Raw genomic sequence first — 17,000 nt, 5'->3', positions numbered from 1 at the left:
GCTTTCTTTCTCCACACAATCGAAGTGTTCATCCAGAGAACACACGCAATTTATGTACTCTGCCAACAACATATGAGTTTTTCATATGTTGTTGGAACTGATGCCTTGCGATGTAAAGCATTAAGTGCAAAGCTGGAGCACGTTAGGATCATGGTCGAAGACTATAAAGTATGTGTCTGATGAATACCGGCACCTAGAACGGCAGTTCAACTCCGCCGTGTTTCGCTGTGGTGATAGAGGATATGCCTGTAGGTATAAAAAGAGAACTAAACATGAAAGAAACCATCATAAGATGGTTGCAGAGTAGGACGCAGTGAATTGTGATTAATGGTTACTCTTCTAATGTTAGAAGTGGGATTTGCCAAGGATCCGTTCTGGGACCACTGTTGTTTCTGATTTTCATGAATCACTTCCGCGAAGGGAGAGAGAGGGCGTGATGTCAAAATTTCCAGATAATGTGAAGAAATGAGAGTTTTAAATGATCACCGCCAAGCAGCGCTCCTTCCGTATGGCTTGGACAGGCTTCAGGGATGGTCAGAAAAGTGGCAGCTAGTTGCAATCCCAAAATTTATTTTGGGGTTGCAACTTGGAGTATAGCAACCCCAAAATAAAATTATACACTTGGTGGGGCTGAATTAGAAACAGTAGAGAAAGAAAGGAATTTAAGAGTTACGATACGAACGAATATGAAGTTTTCCGATCAGTGTAGCCAACGGGCAGGAAATCAGCCCATGGTGCGCTATCGATGATTTATCGATAGCACACCATGGTCATAATCCCATAGATTCAGGCAGTTGTAAGACTGTAATTAGAATACTGGGTCAAAGTATGGCGGCGCCTCCGTAGCCAGGTGGAAAGGAGCAGCAGTGCATAGAACACGCTTCTTGATTAGACCGGGGTTCGAGCCCGTCACCACCAAATACGGAGGATGCGGAAAGGTCAGGGAATGACCACCGCATATCTCGGAGCAATATGGCCTTAGTTGCTAATGCTCCTAAAAACTAAAATAACAACAACAACAATCAAAGTATGGAGACCGAAAAAAAAAAAAACAGAGATCAAGCTTCATGAAAAGGTCCTAAGACGGGCAACTCGCTTGGTGAAATAGGAAAAAGAAGCACCTATGTGAGGAAAGACTTTGAATATGTGCTTTGTAACCAGGCACTTTAGGGGATATGTTGAGATCTATAAGGCTGTGAGAGGGAACAGCAAAATTTTCACTGTTATATATGATTCCATTCCAGAACTTGGGACAATTAATTCAGATTACGGGTAAAGATATTTTACCAAGGTCCTAGAAGTTTTCTTTTAGCCAACCTGATTATGGGGGAGATAAAACAGGTTATTTTATTTTTAGATTTTTTTTATTTATTTGTTTATTTTTATTTTCTGTTTTTATTTAGTTAGTTATTATTATTATTTGTGTTTTCTGCCTAGTATATCTGCTGTAGTATATCTCATATTGTGAATAGAGATATACTACAGCAAAAGTCTGTAGGTACAACTACTATGATTAATGGCTACTGCTACTGAGGATATATGGATACTACTAATAAGATTAATTATTTCGTCATTTCGCGACGAATGCACTTGATAATTCACTCCAGACATCGAGCACTTCACTCCATAACCATAAATTTTTGATCGTAATTTCATGTTTTCACTGATAGTTTCGTACAGTTTTCCCATTCTTTAAAGACTCAAATGGTACTAATCTAACACTTTTTTTCAGATACCATAGGAGAGTATTCTCGATCAGGTTATCAGTAAGGATTCATCTGATGGTATGAATTCTCAAATAAAAGAATCACTGACAAATAGTAATCACAATTTGTTAATGTGGAAGTTGTGTATAGAAATGGTTCATTAATTCGGTGCAAGCCAGCGCGATGTCTGTGAGACAGTTTGGTGCATGACATTTCGTTATGTAATAATTTGGTGAAAGATAAACAGTGACTGCGACAATTTGGTGAATATTCTATGATAGAATTCGATGTATGAAAAAGCCAAACCGAAAATGCAAGCTTTTAACATGTCATGCTCTAAATGGTTAATTTAGTGATCACAGTATGGTCCATCTTTTTAATAGAGCGCGCTAATCACCTTCGGTTTCAGGCGGATTAACAAATGTACATAAAGACATGGGGAAGTGCTTATTGGCTTCCCCATGTCTGCCTGCCCGCCCACCTACATGTAATAACTTGGCTCCTAATGGATGGACTTTCGTAAAATTTTATTAGAAGATGAAACGCACAAGGCATAATTCCTTATGGGTTTAGGTAATTAAATATATAATATCGGTGTAGATACACAATAGTTTACCCATAAATTTGAACTACGTATATAGTGTAAAAGGCATCGTTTTAATTGTATCTCATATTGTGGGTGCCTTCACAACGAGTTAGCTGGCATTGCACTACTTCAAATAAATAACGCTTCTCTAGTAGAGAAGACTACTGTTGTTTATTTTCAGTGGATACCACCACCCAGACGATCGTTTCGAAGCTAGTTGGCTTCGTCATCAGTGAGCGGGCAGGTATCCCGGTAATGCAAAATGCCATCACTGGTAACGAAGCCAACTAGCTTCGAAACAATCGTCTGGGTGGTGGTATCCACTGAAAATAAATAACAGTAGTCTTCTCTACAGAGAAGCGTTATTTATTCGAAGTAGTGCAATACTAGCTATCTCCTAGTGAAGGCATCCACAATATGAGATACAATTAAAACGATGCCTTTACACTATATACATAGTTCAAATTTATGGGTAAACTATGGTGTATGTATACCGATATTATATAGTAAAATTTTATATTTGACTCTTTCAGAAAGATTTGTTTCAGCCCTAAGTGTTGCACTAAAATCGAAGCAATAGAAATCCGGCAATTATTATATATTTATCCGTCTGTCCGCATCTACTAATGCAACTTTTAAATGCTGAAAATAGTCCATTATTCGGCTGTGAATGATTGTATCCTGTATGTGATACAACGAACTGTCTTACTCGTAAAATTTTCTGTCACTGAATTGTCTCATTAAACCATTATCACATTCAGCGAAATGTCATGACCGGATCGTGTCACACACCAAGTTATCATGCAAACCGAACTGTCGTATGAAGAATTGCCTTACACCAAATTGTCGTACCCTTGTGAAATCCTTCACAAGGGAGATTACAATGATCCGAGACATCTAACGTCTTCTCAGTGGAACTAAATGGTAATTTAAAGAAATAGAAGTGATAAATGTTCAAAAAAGTTATTCGGGAAGGTTTTTTTACTGATTACTGTAGTGACAGAGAAAAAATGAATGGGATAATTATAAATTACACTGGTATACATTATAAAAATTTGTTGTATCATATCAATTTTAATTTTTTGCGCAAATTGGAAAATAAATGCACTTCTAGAAAAATACTGTATATAACAGTTTTTGTGAAGACACCAATGTGGAATTTATTATTACTTACCTGAAGAAAATTTGAAACGATGTACCGAAAATCGCCTTTCTTTTTATCCATGGCTTTAACAAATTGTTTCATATGTTCCAGTTTTATACGTAGCGGGGCACTTTTCTTGGAGAGATATGTAGCTCATCGATGGCGTTTACATTTTGCTTGCAAGTGTTAGTTAATTCTTTTGATCTTTTTAATTTAATTCAGCTTACATCTGTTGTCCGAATGCAAGGGAATTTTATGTAACTCGCCTGCTGTCAAAGAAAGCATGGTTATCCAGAAGTCCACTCGTTATCACAATATTTCCGCTGTTGTAAGTTTTCTTTAAGTATACGGAATAAGCGACCAGAATATGGGTTAATATTTTCTTATTACAAAGCAGAAATCATTCAAATGTAAATAAAGAATTCCTGTTCCGGTGGATCGTACATATCACCCCGCGATTTGTATAAATCACTTAAATTAGTACAGACTGCAGAAAATCTCTTCTCAGAGTAGAATGAAACTTTTTTTTTTCCTGTGCCTGTACAAAGAAAGTGAATTGGAAGGTGCCAATAGATTCTTTTCACTCATCCTAGAGGCGCCTCCGTAGCCAGGTGGGAAGGAGCAGCAGTGCGTAGCACACGCTTCTTGATTAGACTGGGGTTCAAGCCCGTCACCACCAAATACGGAGGATGCGGAAAGGTCAGGGAATGACCACCGCATATCCCGGAGCAATATGGCCTTAGTTGCTAATGCTCCTAAAAACTAAAATAACAATAACAACTCATCCTAGATCCTGTAAGATGTGTTCAGTTCTATAGATCCATTTTCCGTTTCGGCCAATTCCTTCACGTGTCCTTACCATCACCAGTACCTTCCGATATACTTGGGCACCAATGGGGGTCTGTCTGCTGGAATTGGTGTATCTTCACTGTGGGAGACAGGACAAGTAACTGAAAGCAAATTTGGATATTGTGCTTCAGCATTGTTCTTGGTGCATCCATGTAGCGTGTGATTTCTGGGTTCACACCATAGGCCAAACGCAAGGGATTTTCGCCTTCCGTTAACCTATTATATCACATTTTAAACACACACACAGATGGCTGACATAATGAGGGAACCTTGATTTTTCTTGGTCTGCAGTACTAACACCAAATAAGCATGGCACGCTCTCCCATAAAATTCAGTGATTCTTTGTCTCTGATTTCGTAGTATAAAATTCCCACAATGTAGCAGAAGGAAACAGGATTTCTGACGCGACATTATCTGAAACAAACATCTAACAATAATAATAACAACACATTAATGATAAATTAAGAATTAAAACACCTAGAATATTTCTTTCATTTCTATAAAATGCAATTCGTGATACACAATTGTTTTATACATCAGTTGGGTGCACTGCGGCAAATTTTTATGATTATTTGTTCATTTTAATTTACATTTGCAAATTGTAAATGGCTTGGACTAAACAGGCTTGGACAGCCTGTTTAGTTAGCTAGGTACATAAAGTTTCTGACTTTGAAATCGAATACACATTCATAATTAAATACATAATGACACGTTATACTTTTTAATAATACATATCTCACATTAAATACATCTCACATATAGTACATATTAGTTACAAATTATGATGTTATTACTTTATACAGTTCAGCCACCCTGTTGTTTTTCTCTTGTCTCAGCACATCATTTCATAGTCTAAGTTTAAAAAATTGCAAATTTCAGTGATGTTCGCCTGGAAAATACATGTCATGTCATGTTAGCCAGTTTTTTTCTCAGTTGAATAGGAAAGACTCCAAATCCAGTTTCGACCTCCAGTTCGACATCATGCAGACAACCGACTTCACCTCAGCTGCATTCAACTTTTGTGTTAGGAACCCTGTCAGTGGTGATGTTTTTCGTCCCAACTAATTGTCTCCAGGTTTGCATATGGGGTTGATTTGGAGACTGTGAGACTGTAGTTACTTCGAGGCCAATTGTCCTTAGATATGTTTCGAAACCAAATCTCTATTGTGCTGCTTCCTCGTTTACAACCGACATGTACTCGTATTTCTTTGACTTAGATAAAAATATTGTCAACAGCGTAAAGACAAACCTAGGGTAGAGAAATGGCCCTAATTCTGCTGCAAAAAAGTCTGAGAAAGAACTCTTCCTTGTGGCACACCTCTAGTTACGATGAAATCTAGTCTGTATTCTTGGTCTCTCTGTAGTAATATAGACTTGAGTACATTTAAGTGGTTATTTTTTATATTGAAGTGTTCCACAAGAATTAGAAGTAGAGCTGGTATTAAAACCTTATAAAAGGTGGTTTATGTTTAGGAATATGACATCCAGTTGGCCTTTGAGTTCGGCGAATGCTGGAACCTTGAATAATGTATCAAAGAAATTCGTGGCGGTAGATTTCCTAATCTCCTATTAATGATTGTATGAAGATGCGTTTGGCCGCTATTCACTGGAAAACCACTGGTGGCGCCTGACTCTAACACTATGTCCAAAACAGTGGTCTGCTATTATCTTGTGGAACGGTTTTCAAGTACTTTTTAAGGTTGTACACCCTCTTGGTATCAGTGAAAACCTTCGGGTTCCTTAGCGTTGGTGTTCTTGGGAACTACTTCACATAATGCCTGTTCCAGATTTTCGATACAATTGCAGTTTCAAGGATTTTCTGGTAGATTTGCGTGTGCGGGTCAATTATAAATGTACTGTATAGCTTCACTATAAATAAAGGAGCCGTCTGGGCCGATATTTGCTCTTTGAGGTAACTGACTGACGATTAATTACTCTGATCAGGTTCTCTTGAAATCTGGGGTGTCATTTTTAAAACTTATTTGCGGGAAAGAACTGACAGTGTTTTTTGGTAATCCCGTTAGATAGGAAATAAAACTATTCTCATAATTTACAGTCAGAAAAAACCGTATGTACCAGCGTGTAATTAATTTCACTATTACTAATTACTTAATATATAAGTTAATGAAAACTATAGTGTTAACGTAATTCTATTGCGCAAGAATAGTTACCCTCTGTGAAGAAAAGTCTGAGAAAAATTTGTCACCCAATAGACGATTTTGCTTAAATGAAAGTACAAAAGAACTTTAGCAAATTTTTAATTTAAAAAATTCTTGTTCATATTCTAATGCGGGCCGCTTATTCTTTGGACTTCTGAAGTTTCGTCTCTTTGATACTCACCAAAATAATTTTGTTTAACACTTTGAAATCTGAAAATGGCCGATAAATGCTTAATTTATCGCTTAGTTCTTCGGCATTTACAGAAGTTATCGTTCTGTAAGTTATACGATGAACGTCAAATTTCTGTAAATATAATCCTCTATTGGACACAGCTCATTTGTTTCCCACTGTAGTATAGTACCGGAGTTACTAAAGTGATATAAACTAGTAATGTAAACAGAGAATAATACTCTCAGGAAATATTCGTTAATATAAATTTAAATCTAACTGGTGGACTTGGCGCACTCTTAAGTCAAGAGAGTTGGTCTTGCTGTCAGCGTCCGATGATGCAGGGAAGCGAACTTTTCCTGCATCAGGCAAAAATAATTAAAACAATGAAAATTAAATTAAAAGAGGATATTCATACTATTCCCATTTCCACAAGGTAATCAAAGAATTCAGCTTGACGTAGACTTGCTACCTCCACCACATTGGCATCAAGTTTATTCCAATGTTCGACAACCTGCCGCCTAGAGGTAAACTTCGTGAGATCCAATCTTCTGTTATTTTCTGAAATTTTATATTTGTATCCTTTTGTTCATGTCTCACCTAGTCGTATTACAACTGCGCTGGTTACGTTAGCATAATTATGCCACTGGCTTCAACGCAGTCAGATATCCGCCGATTATCTCTCTCACCAAAATATTCATAAGGGAAGTGAAAATAGTTATTCTCCTCATGAACTGACAGTATAAAAATTACCACAAGCAGAAAAAACATGATGTGCCCAGCAAAAGCCACGCCTGCTTATATGCGTTGTATGTTTACTTAGTGTTCTTTTTTTTAATTCTAAAAATGGATAACAGTGATGAAGTTTGATACAGGCTGCTAAGCCTGTATTTGTTAATGTATGTAATAATCATTAGTTACACGATTTAATTATGTTTCCCAAATTGGATTCGATCACATCATTTCGGTATTTTTATACGCAGATCATTTTATTAAAGCCGAAAGTGTTGCTCAAACTTTATTCACTATCGTATTATATATTGGCAGATGAACGGTTCAATGCTCCAAATCCGCAGACAGCCTTATTGATCAACGCTTCACTTTTCAAAACCAGGAAGCGTGTGCGCACTTACGATATTACCTCTTGTTACTTAATTATTGTACTTAATTACTGTTTCGGGGCAGCTCCTACAGTTTGTTCTCTTAGTTATAAAGTCCCAGTGATGTAAGCAGACATTTTGAAAATATGCCTACGTATATTTTAGTCTGCTTTAGAAAAGGAAAGCGAACTTATGTGATCGCCATGTTTATGTGTAGCTATATCCAAACGAATTTTCGATATACGTAAAGGACTTTCTAAGGTGTTATTATTATAGGGGTGCTTTTATTTCGATCCGTCATATCGAAACCAGATGACAGCCCTTTAGATCGAACCGTTGTACTAACAGTCGAAGGATACCTTGAACAGGGGCATGGGATTTTATTTTGAAATACTATCTGGAAACACGATTTGAATAAGCTCCATTATTCACCATGTTGAAAAAAATTAAAATGTAGGCTTCAAATTCTTATTTTTAGCATTTATGTCAGAATAATATTCCAACATGTTAGCATTAGTGCTAAGAATAATAGTATTCACGATTCAGCTAACATTCACGTCTCTCTCTCTCTTCTTTTTATCAATATTAAGGGCCGTTATATATATAAAAACACTTTGGATCTATCTCATTAAGTTAGGAACAATTCTTGTTTTTTTTCAAGTATTCTTATCGCATTCCTTTGATATACTTTATATCGCGTCCTTTTCTGTCTTTATATATATATGCGTGTGAAGCCAGTGGTGTAATACATTTAAATTCAGAGAATAATGGAGAGTGAGGTAACAGCCATATTTCTACATTCTAAAAGTGAACGAATGTATGGTAAACAAGATATAATTTATTATATGAGAGGTGCACTTCTCCTTCAACGCTGTTACAAGTACTGTAAATATATAATAATATGTTCTTTATTGCAGTAGGATGAAACATGCATTACGAGCATCTGAGCCAGGGGTATCACACAAAATAACATTAAAACGAATATACAATATGATGAAAAAAGTTAATGAAGCGGCTTTACAAATCTGCTATTATAAATGAGATAAATGCACAAATATCGTAGTGCATTTAAAAACAAAGTATTTAAAAACAAAGATTCTTTTAACTTGTTTAATTGTTCTTAATGGCCCCTTGAAACTTGTCTTCGCTAGTAGCACTATGGTTATAATCATCATCATCTTTTCCGACATCGGATGGAAAAGACCCAGATTCCGTCAATGACGCGAGGAACTTTTATGGGCCTTTTTCACTGCGTTAGGTGGTCTCAGGTGAGGATAGCAAGAGTTTTCCGTCAAGAAAAGCAGGAAAACCGACCCAAGAACACACGCAATTTGTAGACATTATATATATTTGGTTATTCTCGGATGGTCCTAATATGGCGTTTTTTTTTTTAAACCCCTTGAAACTTAATTCATTGAACCCAGTAATTTTGCCATTGGAAGTGTCAGGTATCTCCTGCCATTTTTGTCGAATCTTCAAGACATTGTTCAATCCCTTTCCTTTGAGATTCAGTTTCATCAATGGAGACGACAAGTTGCATGGAGCAAGATTCAGAGGGTAAATGGGATGTGGACCACCTGAATTTTCTTGGCTGGAAACTGTTGCAAAAACGGCGGTGTGAGCGTTTCCATATTCGTAAAAATCAACTTACCTTAAATTTTTGGCTTTTTAATAAAGCGCTTTCTCCAGAGCCTCGTCGTTACATGTAATGCGTTTCTAAAGCTGTTAAAACAAAATCGAAACAACCTTTTCTTTTTAATCTCATTCAAAAAAAAATTGCAGATTACGTTGTACTAGCCTTTACTAAGCAGCTTCAAATACGTGACTAGAGCAACATAGAATGACCGACAAAAAGATAAATTACCGCGAAAGTGTATTCTGTCACCACCTCGTTCGTTGGCAAAATCCTTTCCCAAAATGTTGAAATGAAAATACTGAACCTGTATAAAGTTTGTTTTTTTTATGAAAACCCCAAACGCGAGAGGTATTATAACCTATAGTGCTTAATACCGTGCTTGGGTTGGAGGTTGAGAAGACGAGAAAAGATATTTGTTGACATTAGACTTTAACTTCTGTAGACTGTAATTTTCAGAAAATACGTATGAAGCAAGGTTGTTCGAGAAAACAGCTGTTGAATGAATAAAACGTTAGTTCTGTGAGTTTGAAGTTGGACAGTAAATGGATGTTGGCTGGTGGCAGCCCGTGTTCGGACTGTTTTGAAAGAGAGAGCAAGAATTATAGAAGCCAATTCAGAAGAACAATGCCCATGGAAGTATTTGTAGAAAAGGCATGCAGCAGAAACAGTACATCTATGAGACAGCGAATGTGGAGAGACTGTAAGATGAGTCATTAATTAATCTAACTGCCCTCTGCTGAATGGAATCTAGAAGCCTGAGAGAGGTTTTGGGGGCACCGCCCCCAGATGTGGGAACAATATTCCATGGTAGGGCGGATTTACGATTTGTACAGAGTGAACAGCTGTTTGGAAGAAAAGTAACGCCGAGAGCCAAAGAGAAAACTAAGTTTTTTAGATGAAGAGGAAGCAATATTTGTAATGTGCTTTTACCAAGAGAGATTAGAAGTCAGGATAATCCCGAAAAGAGATAGATCATCTTACCTATAAATGGGAGTGTCACGAAAGATAAGAATAGGAGCTGAAGAATCTTTTTTGCGAGATATAAGACAGGACTGAGTTTTAGAAGGATTGAAATCAACTAAGTTGTCTTTGCCCCACTGGAGAATTACCTAGAGATCGGCATTTAAGAAATTGGTAGTGTATATTCAAGAAGTTGAAGCTGGTTGAGCACGGCAATGTTTCTCAAACTGAAAAGTGGAATGCAATGTGGTATCGGCAAAACTATGGATAGGATTTCCGGTCAATGGAAGAACGTCATTAATATACAAGAGGAAAAGAGTGAGAGAAAGAACTGAACCTTGGGGGCGACACCAGCATTAGTGGAGAAGTTAAAAGACAGAGTCATCTACCATCACCCTCAGTGAGCGGTCAGAGAGAAAACTCGATAATCAATTACCAAAAACAGTTAGTAAACCATAATATGGAAGCTTGTTTAGAAGACATTTATGCCAAATACGATAGAAAGCCTTTGAGATGTTAAGAGCAACTTGTGTTTCGCCGAACTTTTCCATTGAATTTGCCCATAAATGGGTAACATAAGCCAGAATACCACCAGTGGATCGACACTGACGGAATATCGCCAGTATGTCGATCGTTGATCAGACATACTGGCGATATTCCGTCAGTGTCGATCCACTGGTGGTATTCTGGCTTATGTTACCCATTTATGGGCAAATTCAATGGAAAAGTTCGGCGAAACACAAGTTGCTCTTAACATCTCAAAGGCTTTCTATCGTATTTGGCATAAATGTCTTCTAAACAAGCTTCCATATTATGGTTTACTAACTGTTTTTGGTAATTGATTATCGAGTTTTCTCTCTGACCAGACTGACCAGATCGGATCGTTGATCAGACGGAAGGATTCTAGGTAGTTTAAGAGTTGGCGGTTAATTGATTTTTCCATTACTTTAGAAAGAGTAGAAGTAATTGCAATGGGACGATAATTGAATGGGAGGGATTTGTCGCCCTTTTTAGGAACTGGCTGGATACGAGCAAATTTCCCAGCAGAACAAAAAACACATTTAGAATAAGAAAGTGAAAAAAGGCGTCAAAGAACAGGAGTACGTTCAAGAGCACAGGTGTTGAGAACAAGTGGAGAAATACCATCAAGACCTGGAGCTTTCTTAGCATCAAGATTCGACAAAATCCTTCTGACATCCTTTTGACGGAAGACCACAGGAGGCATTGAATGGAGCGTATTGGGAATGGTGGGAGGTGTTTTACCAAGGTCATTAATACACGAGTTAGAAGAAAAATGCGATGCTAGCAGGTCAGCTTTATCCTTGGCTGAAGTGACAGTAGAATCATCTAGTTTTGACAAAGATGGGGAAAAGTTGCGGCCAGTAGCTTTGGCAATAGATCAGAATGCTCGGCTACCATTAGGCAAGAAGCAAGTTTTCTACTCTTAGCCGGTTCAAAATCTAGTTAGGACTGATTAATAACTTCTTTACAATTGTTGCGAGCTTTGATTTAGGCAGAAAATGAGACTGAAGAATTGGAAACAAGCCAATTACGATATGCAACATTCTTCTCTTGTGAACAGCCTTAGCATATTTATGGGAAAACCAAGGTTTAAATAAAGGACGAGATTTTAAAGTGGTTTGTGGAATAAAGGATTCCATTCCTCCAAGAATAATTTCACTGACACGATCTGAGCAAACGTTGACATCAGAAGTTTTGAAAGAGTAATCCGACCAAGTAAAAGAAATCTCGCAGGCCATCCCATTTTGAATTCTTGTAATGCCAAACGACACGAGGTTGGGAATAGCCATGAGATAAAGACTCCATTGGAGAAGAGACAATCACTAAGTTGAAGGACCACTCACTTCGACCGTGTACTTAGAAGTGTTGTTTGTGAGAAAAAGATCAAGCGTGTTGGCTGTATGGTTAGGATTGTCCGGCATTTTGGTAGGTAAATGAACAATCTGTGCGAGGTCATTAGTAATCGCAAAAGCTCAGCATCTCGACCAGATGGGTGTGTGTGACTAGAGAATGGAAGCCAGCTGGAGTTGTGAACATTAAAATCACCAAGGAAAATTACCTCACTGTGAGAAAAGTTGGACTGGTGAAAGTCAGGTTGCAAAGAGAGGAAGTCAAAGAGCTCCAAGTGATTAGTGCAGTTGGGAGAACGGAAGAGACAGCTGAATTTAACAGAATGAGTTAGAGAGATTTTAAGTCAGAGAAGGTCGAAAAGAGGAGATTCCAAATTACCAAGTCTCTGATAGGGAATATCGGAACGGACATAAGCGCAAGTACCACCTTTAAGACGAAAAGAATCGTGCAGCGAATAATTTGGGACATTGAGATTGAGATGATGAATCAACCGAAAACTGAGATTCTGTCAGAAAAAGTACATAGGCTTTGGTAGACTGCAAGTGGAAATGGACATCTTTCGTTGAGATTAGAACTGAGACCACGTATATTTGTGAAATGGACTAGGAAGCGTTTAAGAAGTTTAAAATCTGCTTATTACAAATAGTCTAAAAATCGTACGTTTCACCTGTGTTCTTTTCCGCCTCTCCGCTAAGTGTAGTTTTGTTGTTTTTTGTTATATCATCAGTTTTTTTTTGTGATGATGTATAGGATGGAGGATCGAGTAAACACATCTGCTAGTGAAGTTTGTGGACACTTCAAAAGACAGTTACACAGAATGTAGATAGCAGACCGCATCGCTGTTTCCGAACCAGCAGTGATACAAATCTCAGATATTTGGGGAGGAGATAACATTAGGAAATAGGAATCGGCAATGGTGATAATCTGTCTCATGGCAATCGGTTTTAGGAGCCCACCTCTCAGGAGTTATTAGTTTGGAGAAGAAAGTGATGCCTGGAGAGGACCCACCAACAGCTGTTACTCCATCGCAGAATGGTTCACTTTATAGGCGATATAGATGCCCATTTCGATCGCACAGAGAAAGTTGGTTCACTGGGGTGTATTACTATCTGTGTGTACTTTTGCTGATGGAAATTTGTAAAGAAGGTGTTTTTTCCTGCAACGCAGTTCGGTTTATCCCTGAATGTAATATTTCTGTCTACATTAAAAGCAAATTTTGGCCCAAAAATAAACCCAAGCTATTTATCTGCATTAATCAGAGAAGATAAAGGAACCCAAAAATATGGATGGTTGTGGGCAGAAGAGAAAGTAAAATTCTTCCTGTGCACATTTTTGTTGGGATAAGGCTCTAATTGAGCAAGCTAGCTGGCAATATACAGAGCTTATTGTTGATACATTCAGGCAGCACTCAATGCTATAGCAAAGTTAGCAGAATGGAAAATAATGTTATTAAACAGTTCTTTATAATGAATTACTATAAAAACAGCTGAAAAATACTGCTATTAGTAACTAAAAAATATATGAATTCAGAATCTAATATTCAAGTTTTAATTAAATCATCTTTTTTGGAATATTTTCAGATTCCAACATTGCTGATTATTAAATCCCACTTGAAAATTTCATGGAAAATATCTTGCTGTCATGATATTGATTAACATAATAATTGTTTACTAATCATATCACTTATTTCACTCATTTTATTTCAGGTGAAAAGGTGTTATCTAGTAGAGTACAAAAAATGTGCAGTTCCTGAACATTTTTAATAATTATGTCATATTTTTAAATGAGAGAGAGAGAGAGAGAGAGAGTGAGTGAGTGAGTGAGTGTGTCAGTGTCTGAATTGTACTTCCAGCAGGTTCCTAAATGTAGAGTGGGTCTACTTAAAACGCATTTGATGCGGCAGCTTTGAGAAATGCTGTATATATATAAGAAAAACAACATTCGTGACTTATTTAATATTTCTGACAGAAAAGGATGGCAAAATATTTTGCATACCAGATAAATGGATCTGGTTCTTCCGAGGCAGAGTCGGTAATAACATGTCTTACGTGCCGAAACATCTGAGGTCGAAACGAATAATTTTGGGGATTGAATTTTTAGGTGTTTTTTTTTTTTTCATATTGTTATTGGTTCAGTACAGAAGCTATATAGTTCCTTAAAATGCCTACTTTTCACTCATCTCCCTCACAAAAAAAAAGACAAGCGGACTAATACACAAGTACAGGCAATATCTAACTATAAGTCTTATATTGCATTTCTTTAAACATTTTCTTTCCTTAGCTTACAAGGCGCAAAACATTATCCTATCCAACTCGTGTTGCAAAGATAGACATAAATTGTGTTAGCAGTAGGAAGCCTATAAACTTCGGAACAGTAGTAAAAGAGCAGTCGTACTGATTCTACTAGAAGTTCTACTAGTATGTCTGTGTGATGAACAATATAAAAATACGAATCAGAAGTATTGTATTTGTATTTTCATCGTAATCTTCTAAGAAATGTCCATATTTATATTAGTTGTTTTTAAGCAGGTTTATTACTGATTGTCTCTTGCGCAGAGCTTTCTCCTGTTATAATGCAAGAGTAGAAGAAAACAACTCTTTCTTATCCAACCTGGAAATCACAGCTCTTGGCTGCTTCTCAGATGTTCGGGAGAGAGCCCTCTTCTGGTGAGAATATTTTGAAGTTAAAGACGTTAGGGTAATAATCAAATACTAGAAAAGCTTTAATATAATTCTCTTCATGGTAATAGCAAACGGTTTCCATACTCTGATATGAACTAATTATCATGTTAGGTGTGATCGAATTTTTTGTTTAGTGCACCTGCTCGAGCTAATTCTAAATCCGGTGAATATCTGGACCACAGGATTATTTGATATTGATTATAGAATTATCATGATATGATTACACATTCCTGTCAAATGAGTAGCTAGCTGTGAACTGATCTTAAGGTTTCGGTTGGTTAATTTCATAATATTTTCAGTATCAGTTTCATCACCTTCATAATACCTGTAAAAATCGGACAGTCCTAGGTGAAAAATAAACCTCATTGTATTGCGTACCATTAAAATCAAAAATTCCTTTCGTTTATTATCTTAATAGAAAAGGTAAAGCTTTTTTCTTTATTAACTGTTGTTGAAAACTGGTACTCTGTAAAACGTTTATACTGAAGTATAAAAATTAATTAATTTTACATGGAAAATATTTTTAACAGACTGAAGTGTCTGTTAGATTTTTAGAGATGCCTAGTTATCTGTTAATTAGGGATGGATGGGGATCAACAAGTGTCTGTAAGTGGAGAAGCCGAAAATCTGTTTTAGAAACCAATAAATTCAACGCTGAACAGAATTAGTCTGAAACTTTCCTAACGCCGTTTACTTTTATTCTGTACTTTCTTCTTGAGACATCTAGAAACATTACGAAAGGTCTGTTTAGATAAGAAATTATACGAATTAGAGCTTTATATAGCAAAGGAGCATAGCAAAACTTGGAGAGTGCTCAACTTTAAAAAGAAGCGTGTGGGTGGGTGTCCAATTTCTCAATTTCTTGATCTTCAGTTTTGTTTAAAAAACATTTCCATGCAGAAGGGTGAAAATAAAGTAATTTTCAATATAATTAGTACAATATCTAGTTTTTAGCAAATTTTGAAATCAGTTGTCGCATTAAAAAATTATTTCTAGCATTTGCGCTTGAAATAGGATTAAAAAAACAAAGCGGAATGATGGAAGTTTTTTTTTCAAGTTGGGAAAAAACTGGCTTGATGGTTTTTAAATTTCTGAAATAATGTTGATGTAAAGAAACAAACCAAGTTGAAAATTATGCACTTAATGGAATGATTCATCCATAGGAAGTGGCATGGTATTAAGAGTTCCTGATTAAACCGAAATCCTCTCATCCCCCCTCTCCGTAATTTGAAGCAATTACTAAAATGTATATATTTCACAAGTATATAGGGTTTCCAAAAGTGGATTCTTTAGGTAGTTTATTACTAGCGATCAGGCCAGCAACTGTTGATTCCAGCTACTCAGACAACGATCCTGAAAACGAATTACAAGAAAAAAATTTCTTTTTGTAGTAATATCGTTAATTTAATTGTATTAAATAAAAATTTCTTAATTAGTGTAAAAGGATTTTACTTAGTTGGTTTAAAACACTTTGAAATCCTGCGCTAACAGTTTTAAGTGAATGTAAATGAAAATTTAATATTTTAAAGTAGACGCAAATGAAACAGATCGCGATGCACATATAACAAAAGTTATTTCTGTCCTACCTCCAAACCAGGGGGAGGGCTGGGCCATCTCGGCGTCTGCTGAAACTAGCACCAGCATCAGTAGAAAAGGAATCAAGCACATCACCATTGTTGTTGTTGTCGTCATAACCTTACGGGTCATACACCTTGTCATTGCTGCTGCCGTGGCGGATACGTACACCGTTGAGTATCAGTGGACAGCGTGTTCTAGCGTGCTGCAGGAAGGACTGACACGAACATGACCGATCCACATTAAATAACCGACTGAGTATAGGAATCGGAGGCGGGAAGAAGGGGGAAAGAATCACGCGCATCTCGGGATCGACATTCTTAGTAGGAGGACCGATCAGTGTGTGTGTGGAGGTGGTGGAAGATGTTAATGCGCGTGCGTAACTGCACTTTCTTCGAAAGCGCACTAGTTTTACTAGAAGATTAATTATAGCGTTTGTAGGATAACGTTCTTGGAGAGATGTTTGGTCATTGATGTCATGTGTGTGTGGGGGGGGAATGTGTCACGCTAAATTACGTGTGTTCTCCACAGTTTGCTGTAACATGTTAATGTCGCAAGTGTAT

The 17,000-nt window shown here is 37.0% G+C and overlaps 1 protein-coding gene across 1 annotated transcript in view; it reads right to left on the bottom strand.

Moving 5' to 3' along the window:
* The window catches only part of LOC150089335 (uncharacterized), a 122,036-nt gene extending 105,342 nt beyond the window's left edge, over positions 1–16,694 (bottom strand). The window contains exon 1 of the mRNA XM_090368508.1: positions 16,449–16,694. Within this exon, the coding sequence (XP_090224634.1) occupies positions 16,449–16,581 (133 nt within the window). The 5' untranslated portion in view covers positions 16,582–16,694. The remainder of the gene's footprint in view (positions 1–16,448) is intronic.
* Positions 16,695–17,000: the final 306 nt, after the last annotated feature.

Source organism: Mastigoproctus giganteus, chromosome 2 (genome assembly GCF_048544385.1).
Source record: "Mastigoproctus giganteus isolate SK-2022 chromosome 2, ASM4854438v1, whole genome shotgun sequence".
Lineage (NCBI taxonomy): Eukaryota > Metazoa > Arthropoda > Arachnida > Uropygi > Thelyphonidae > Mastigoproctus > Mastigoproctus giganteus.
This window is presented reverse-complemented; position numbering and strand designations above follow the sequence as displayed.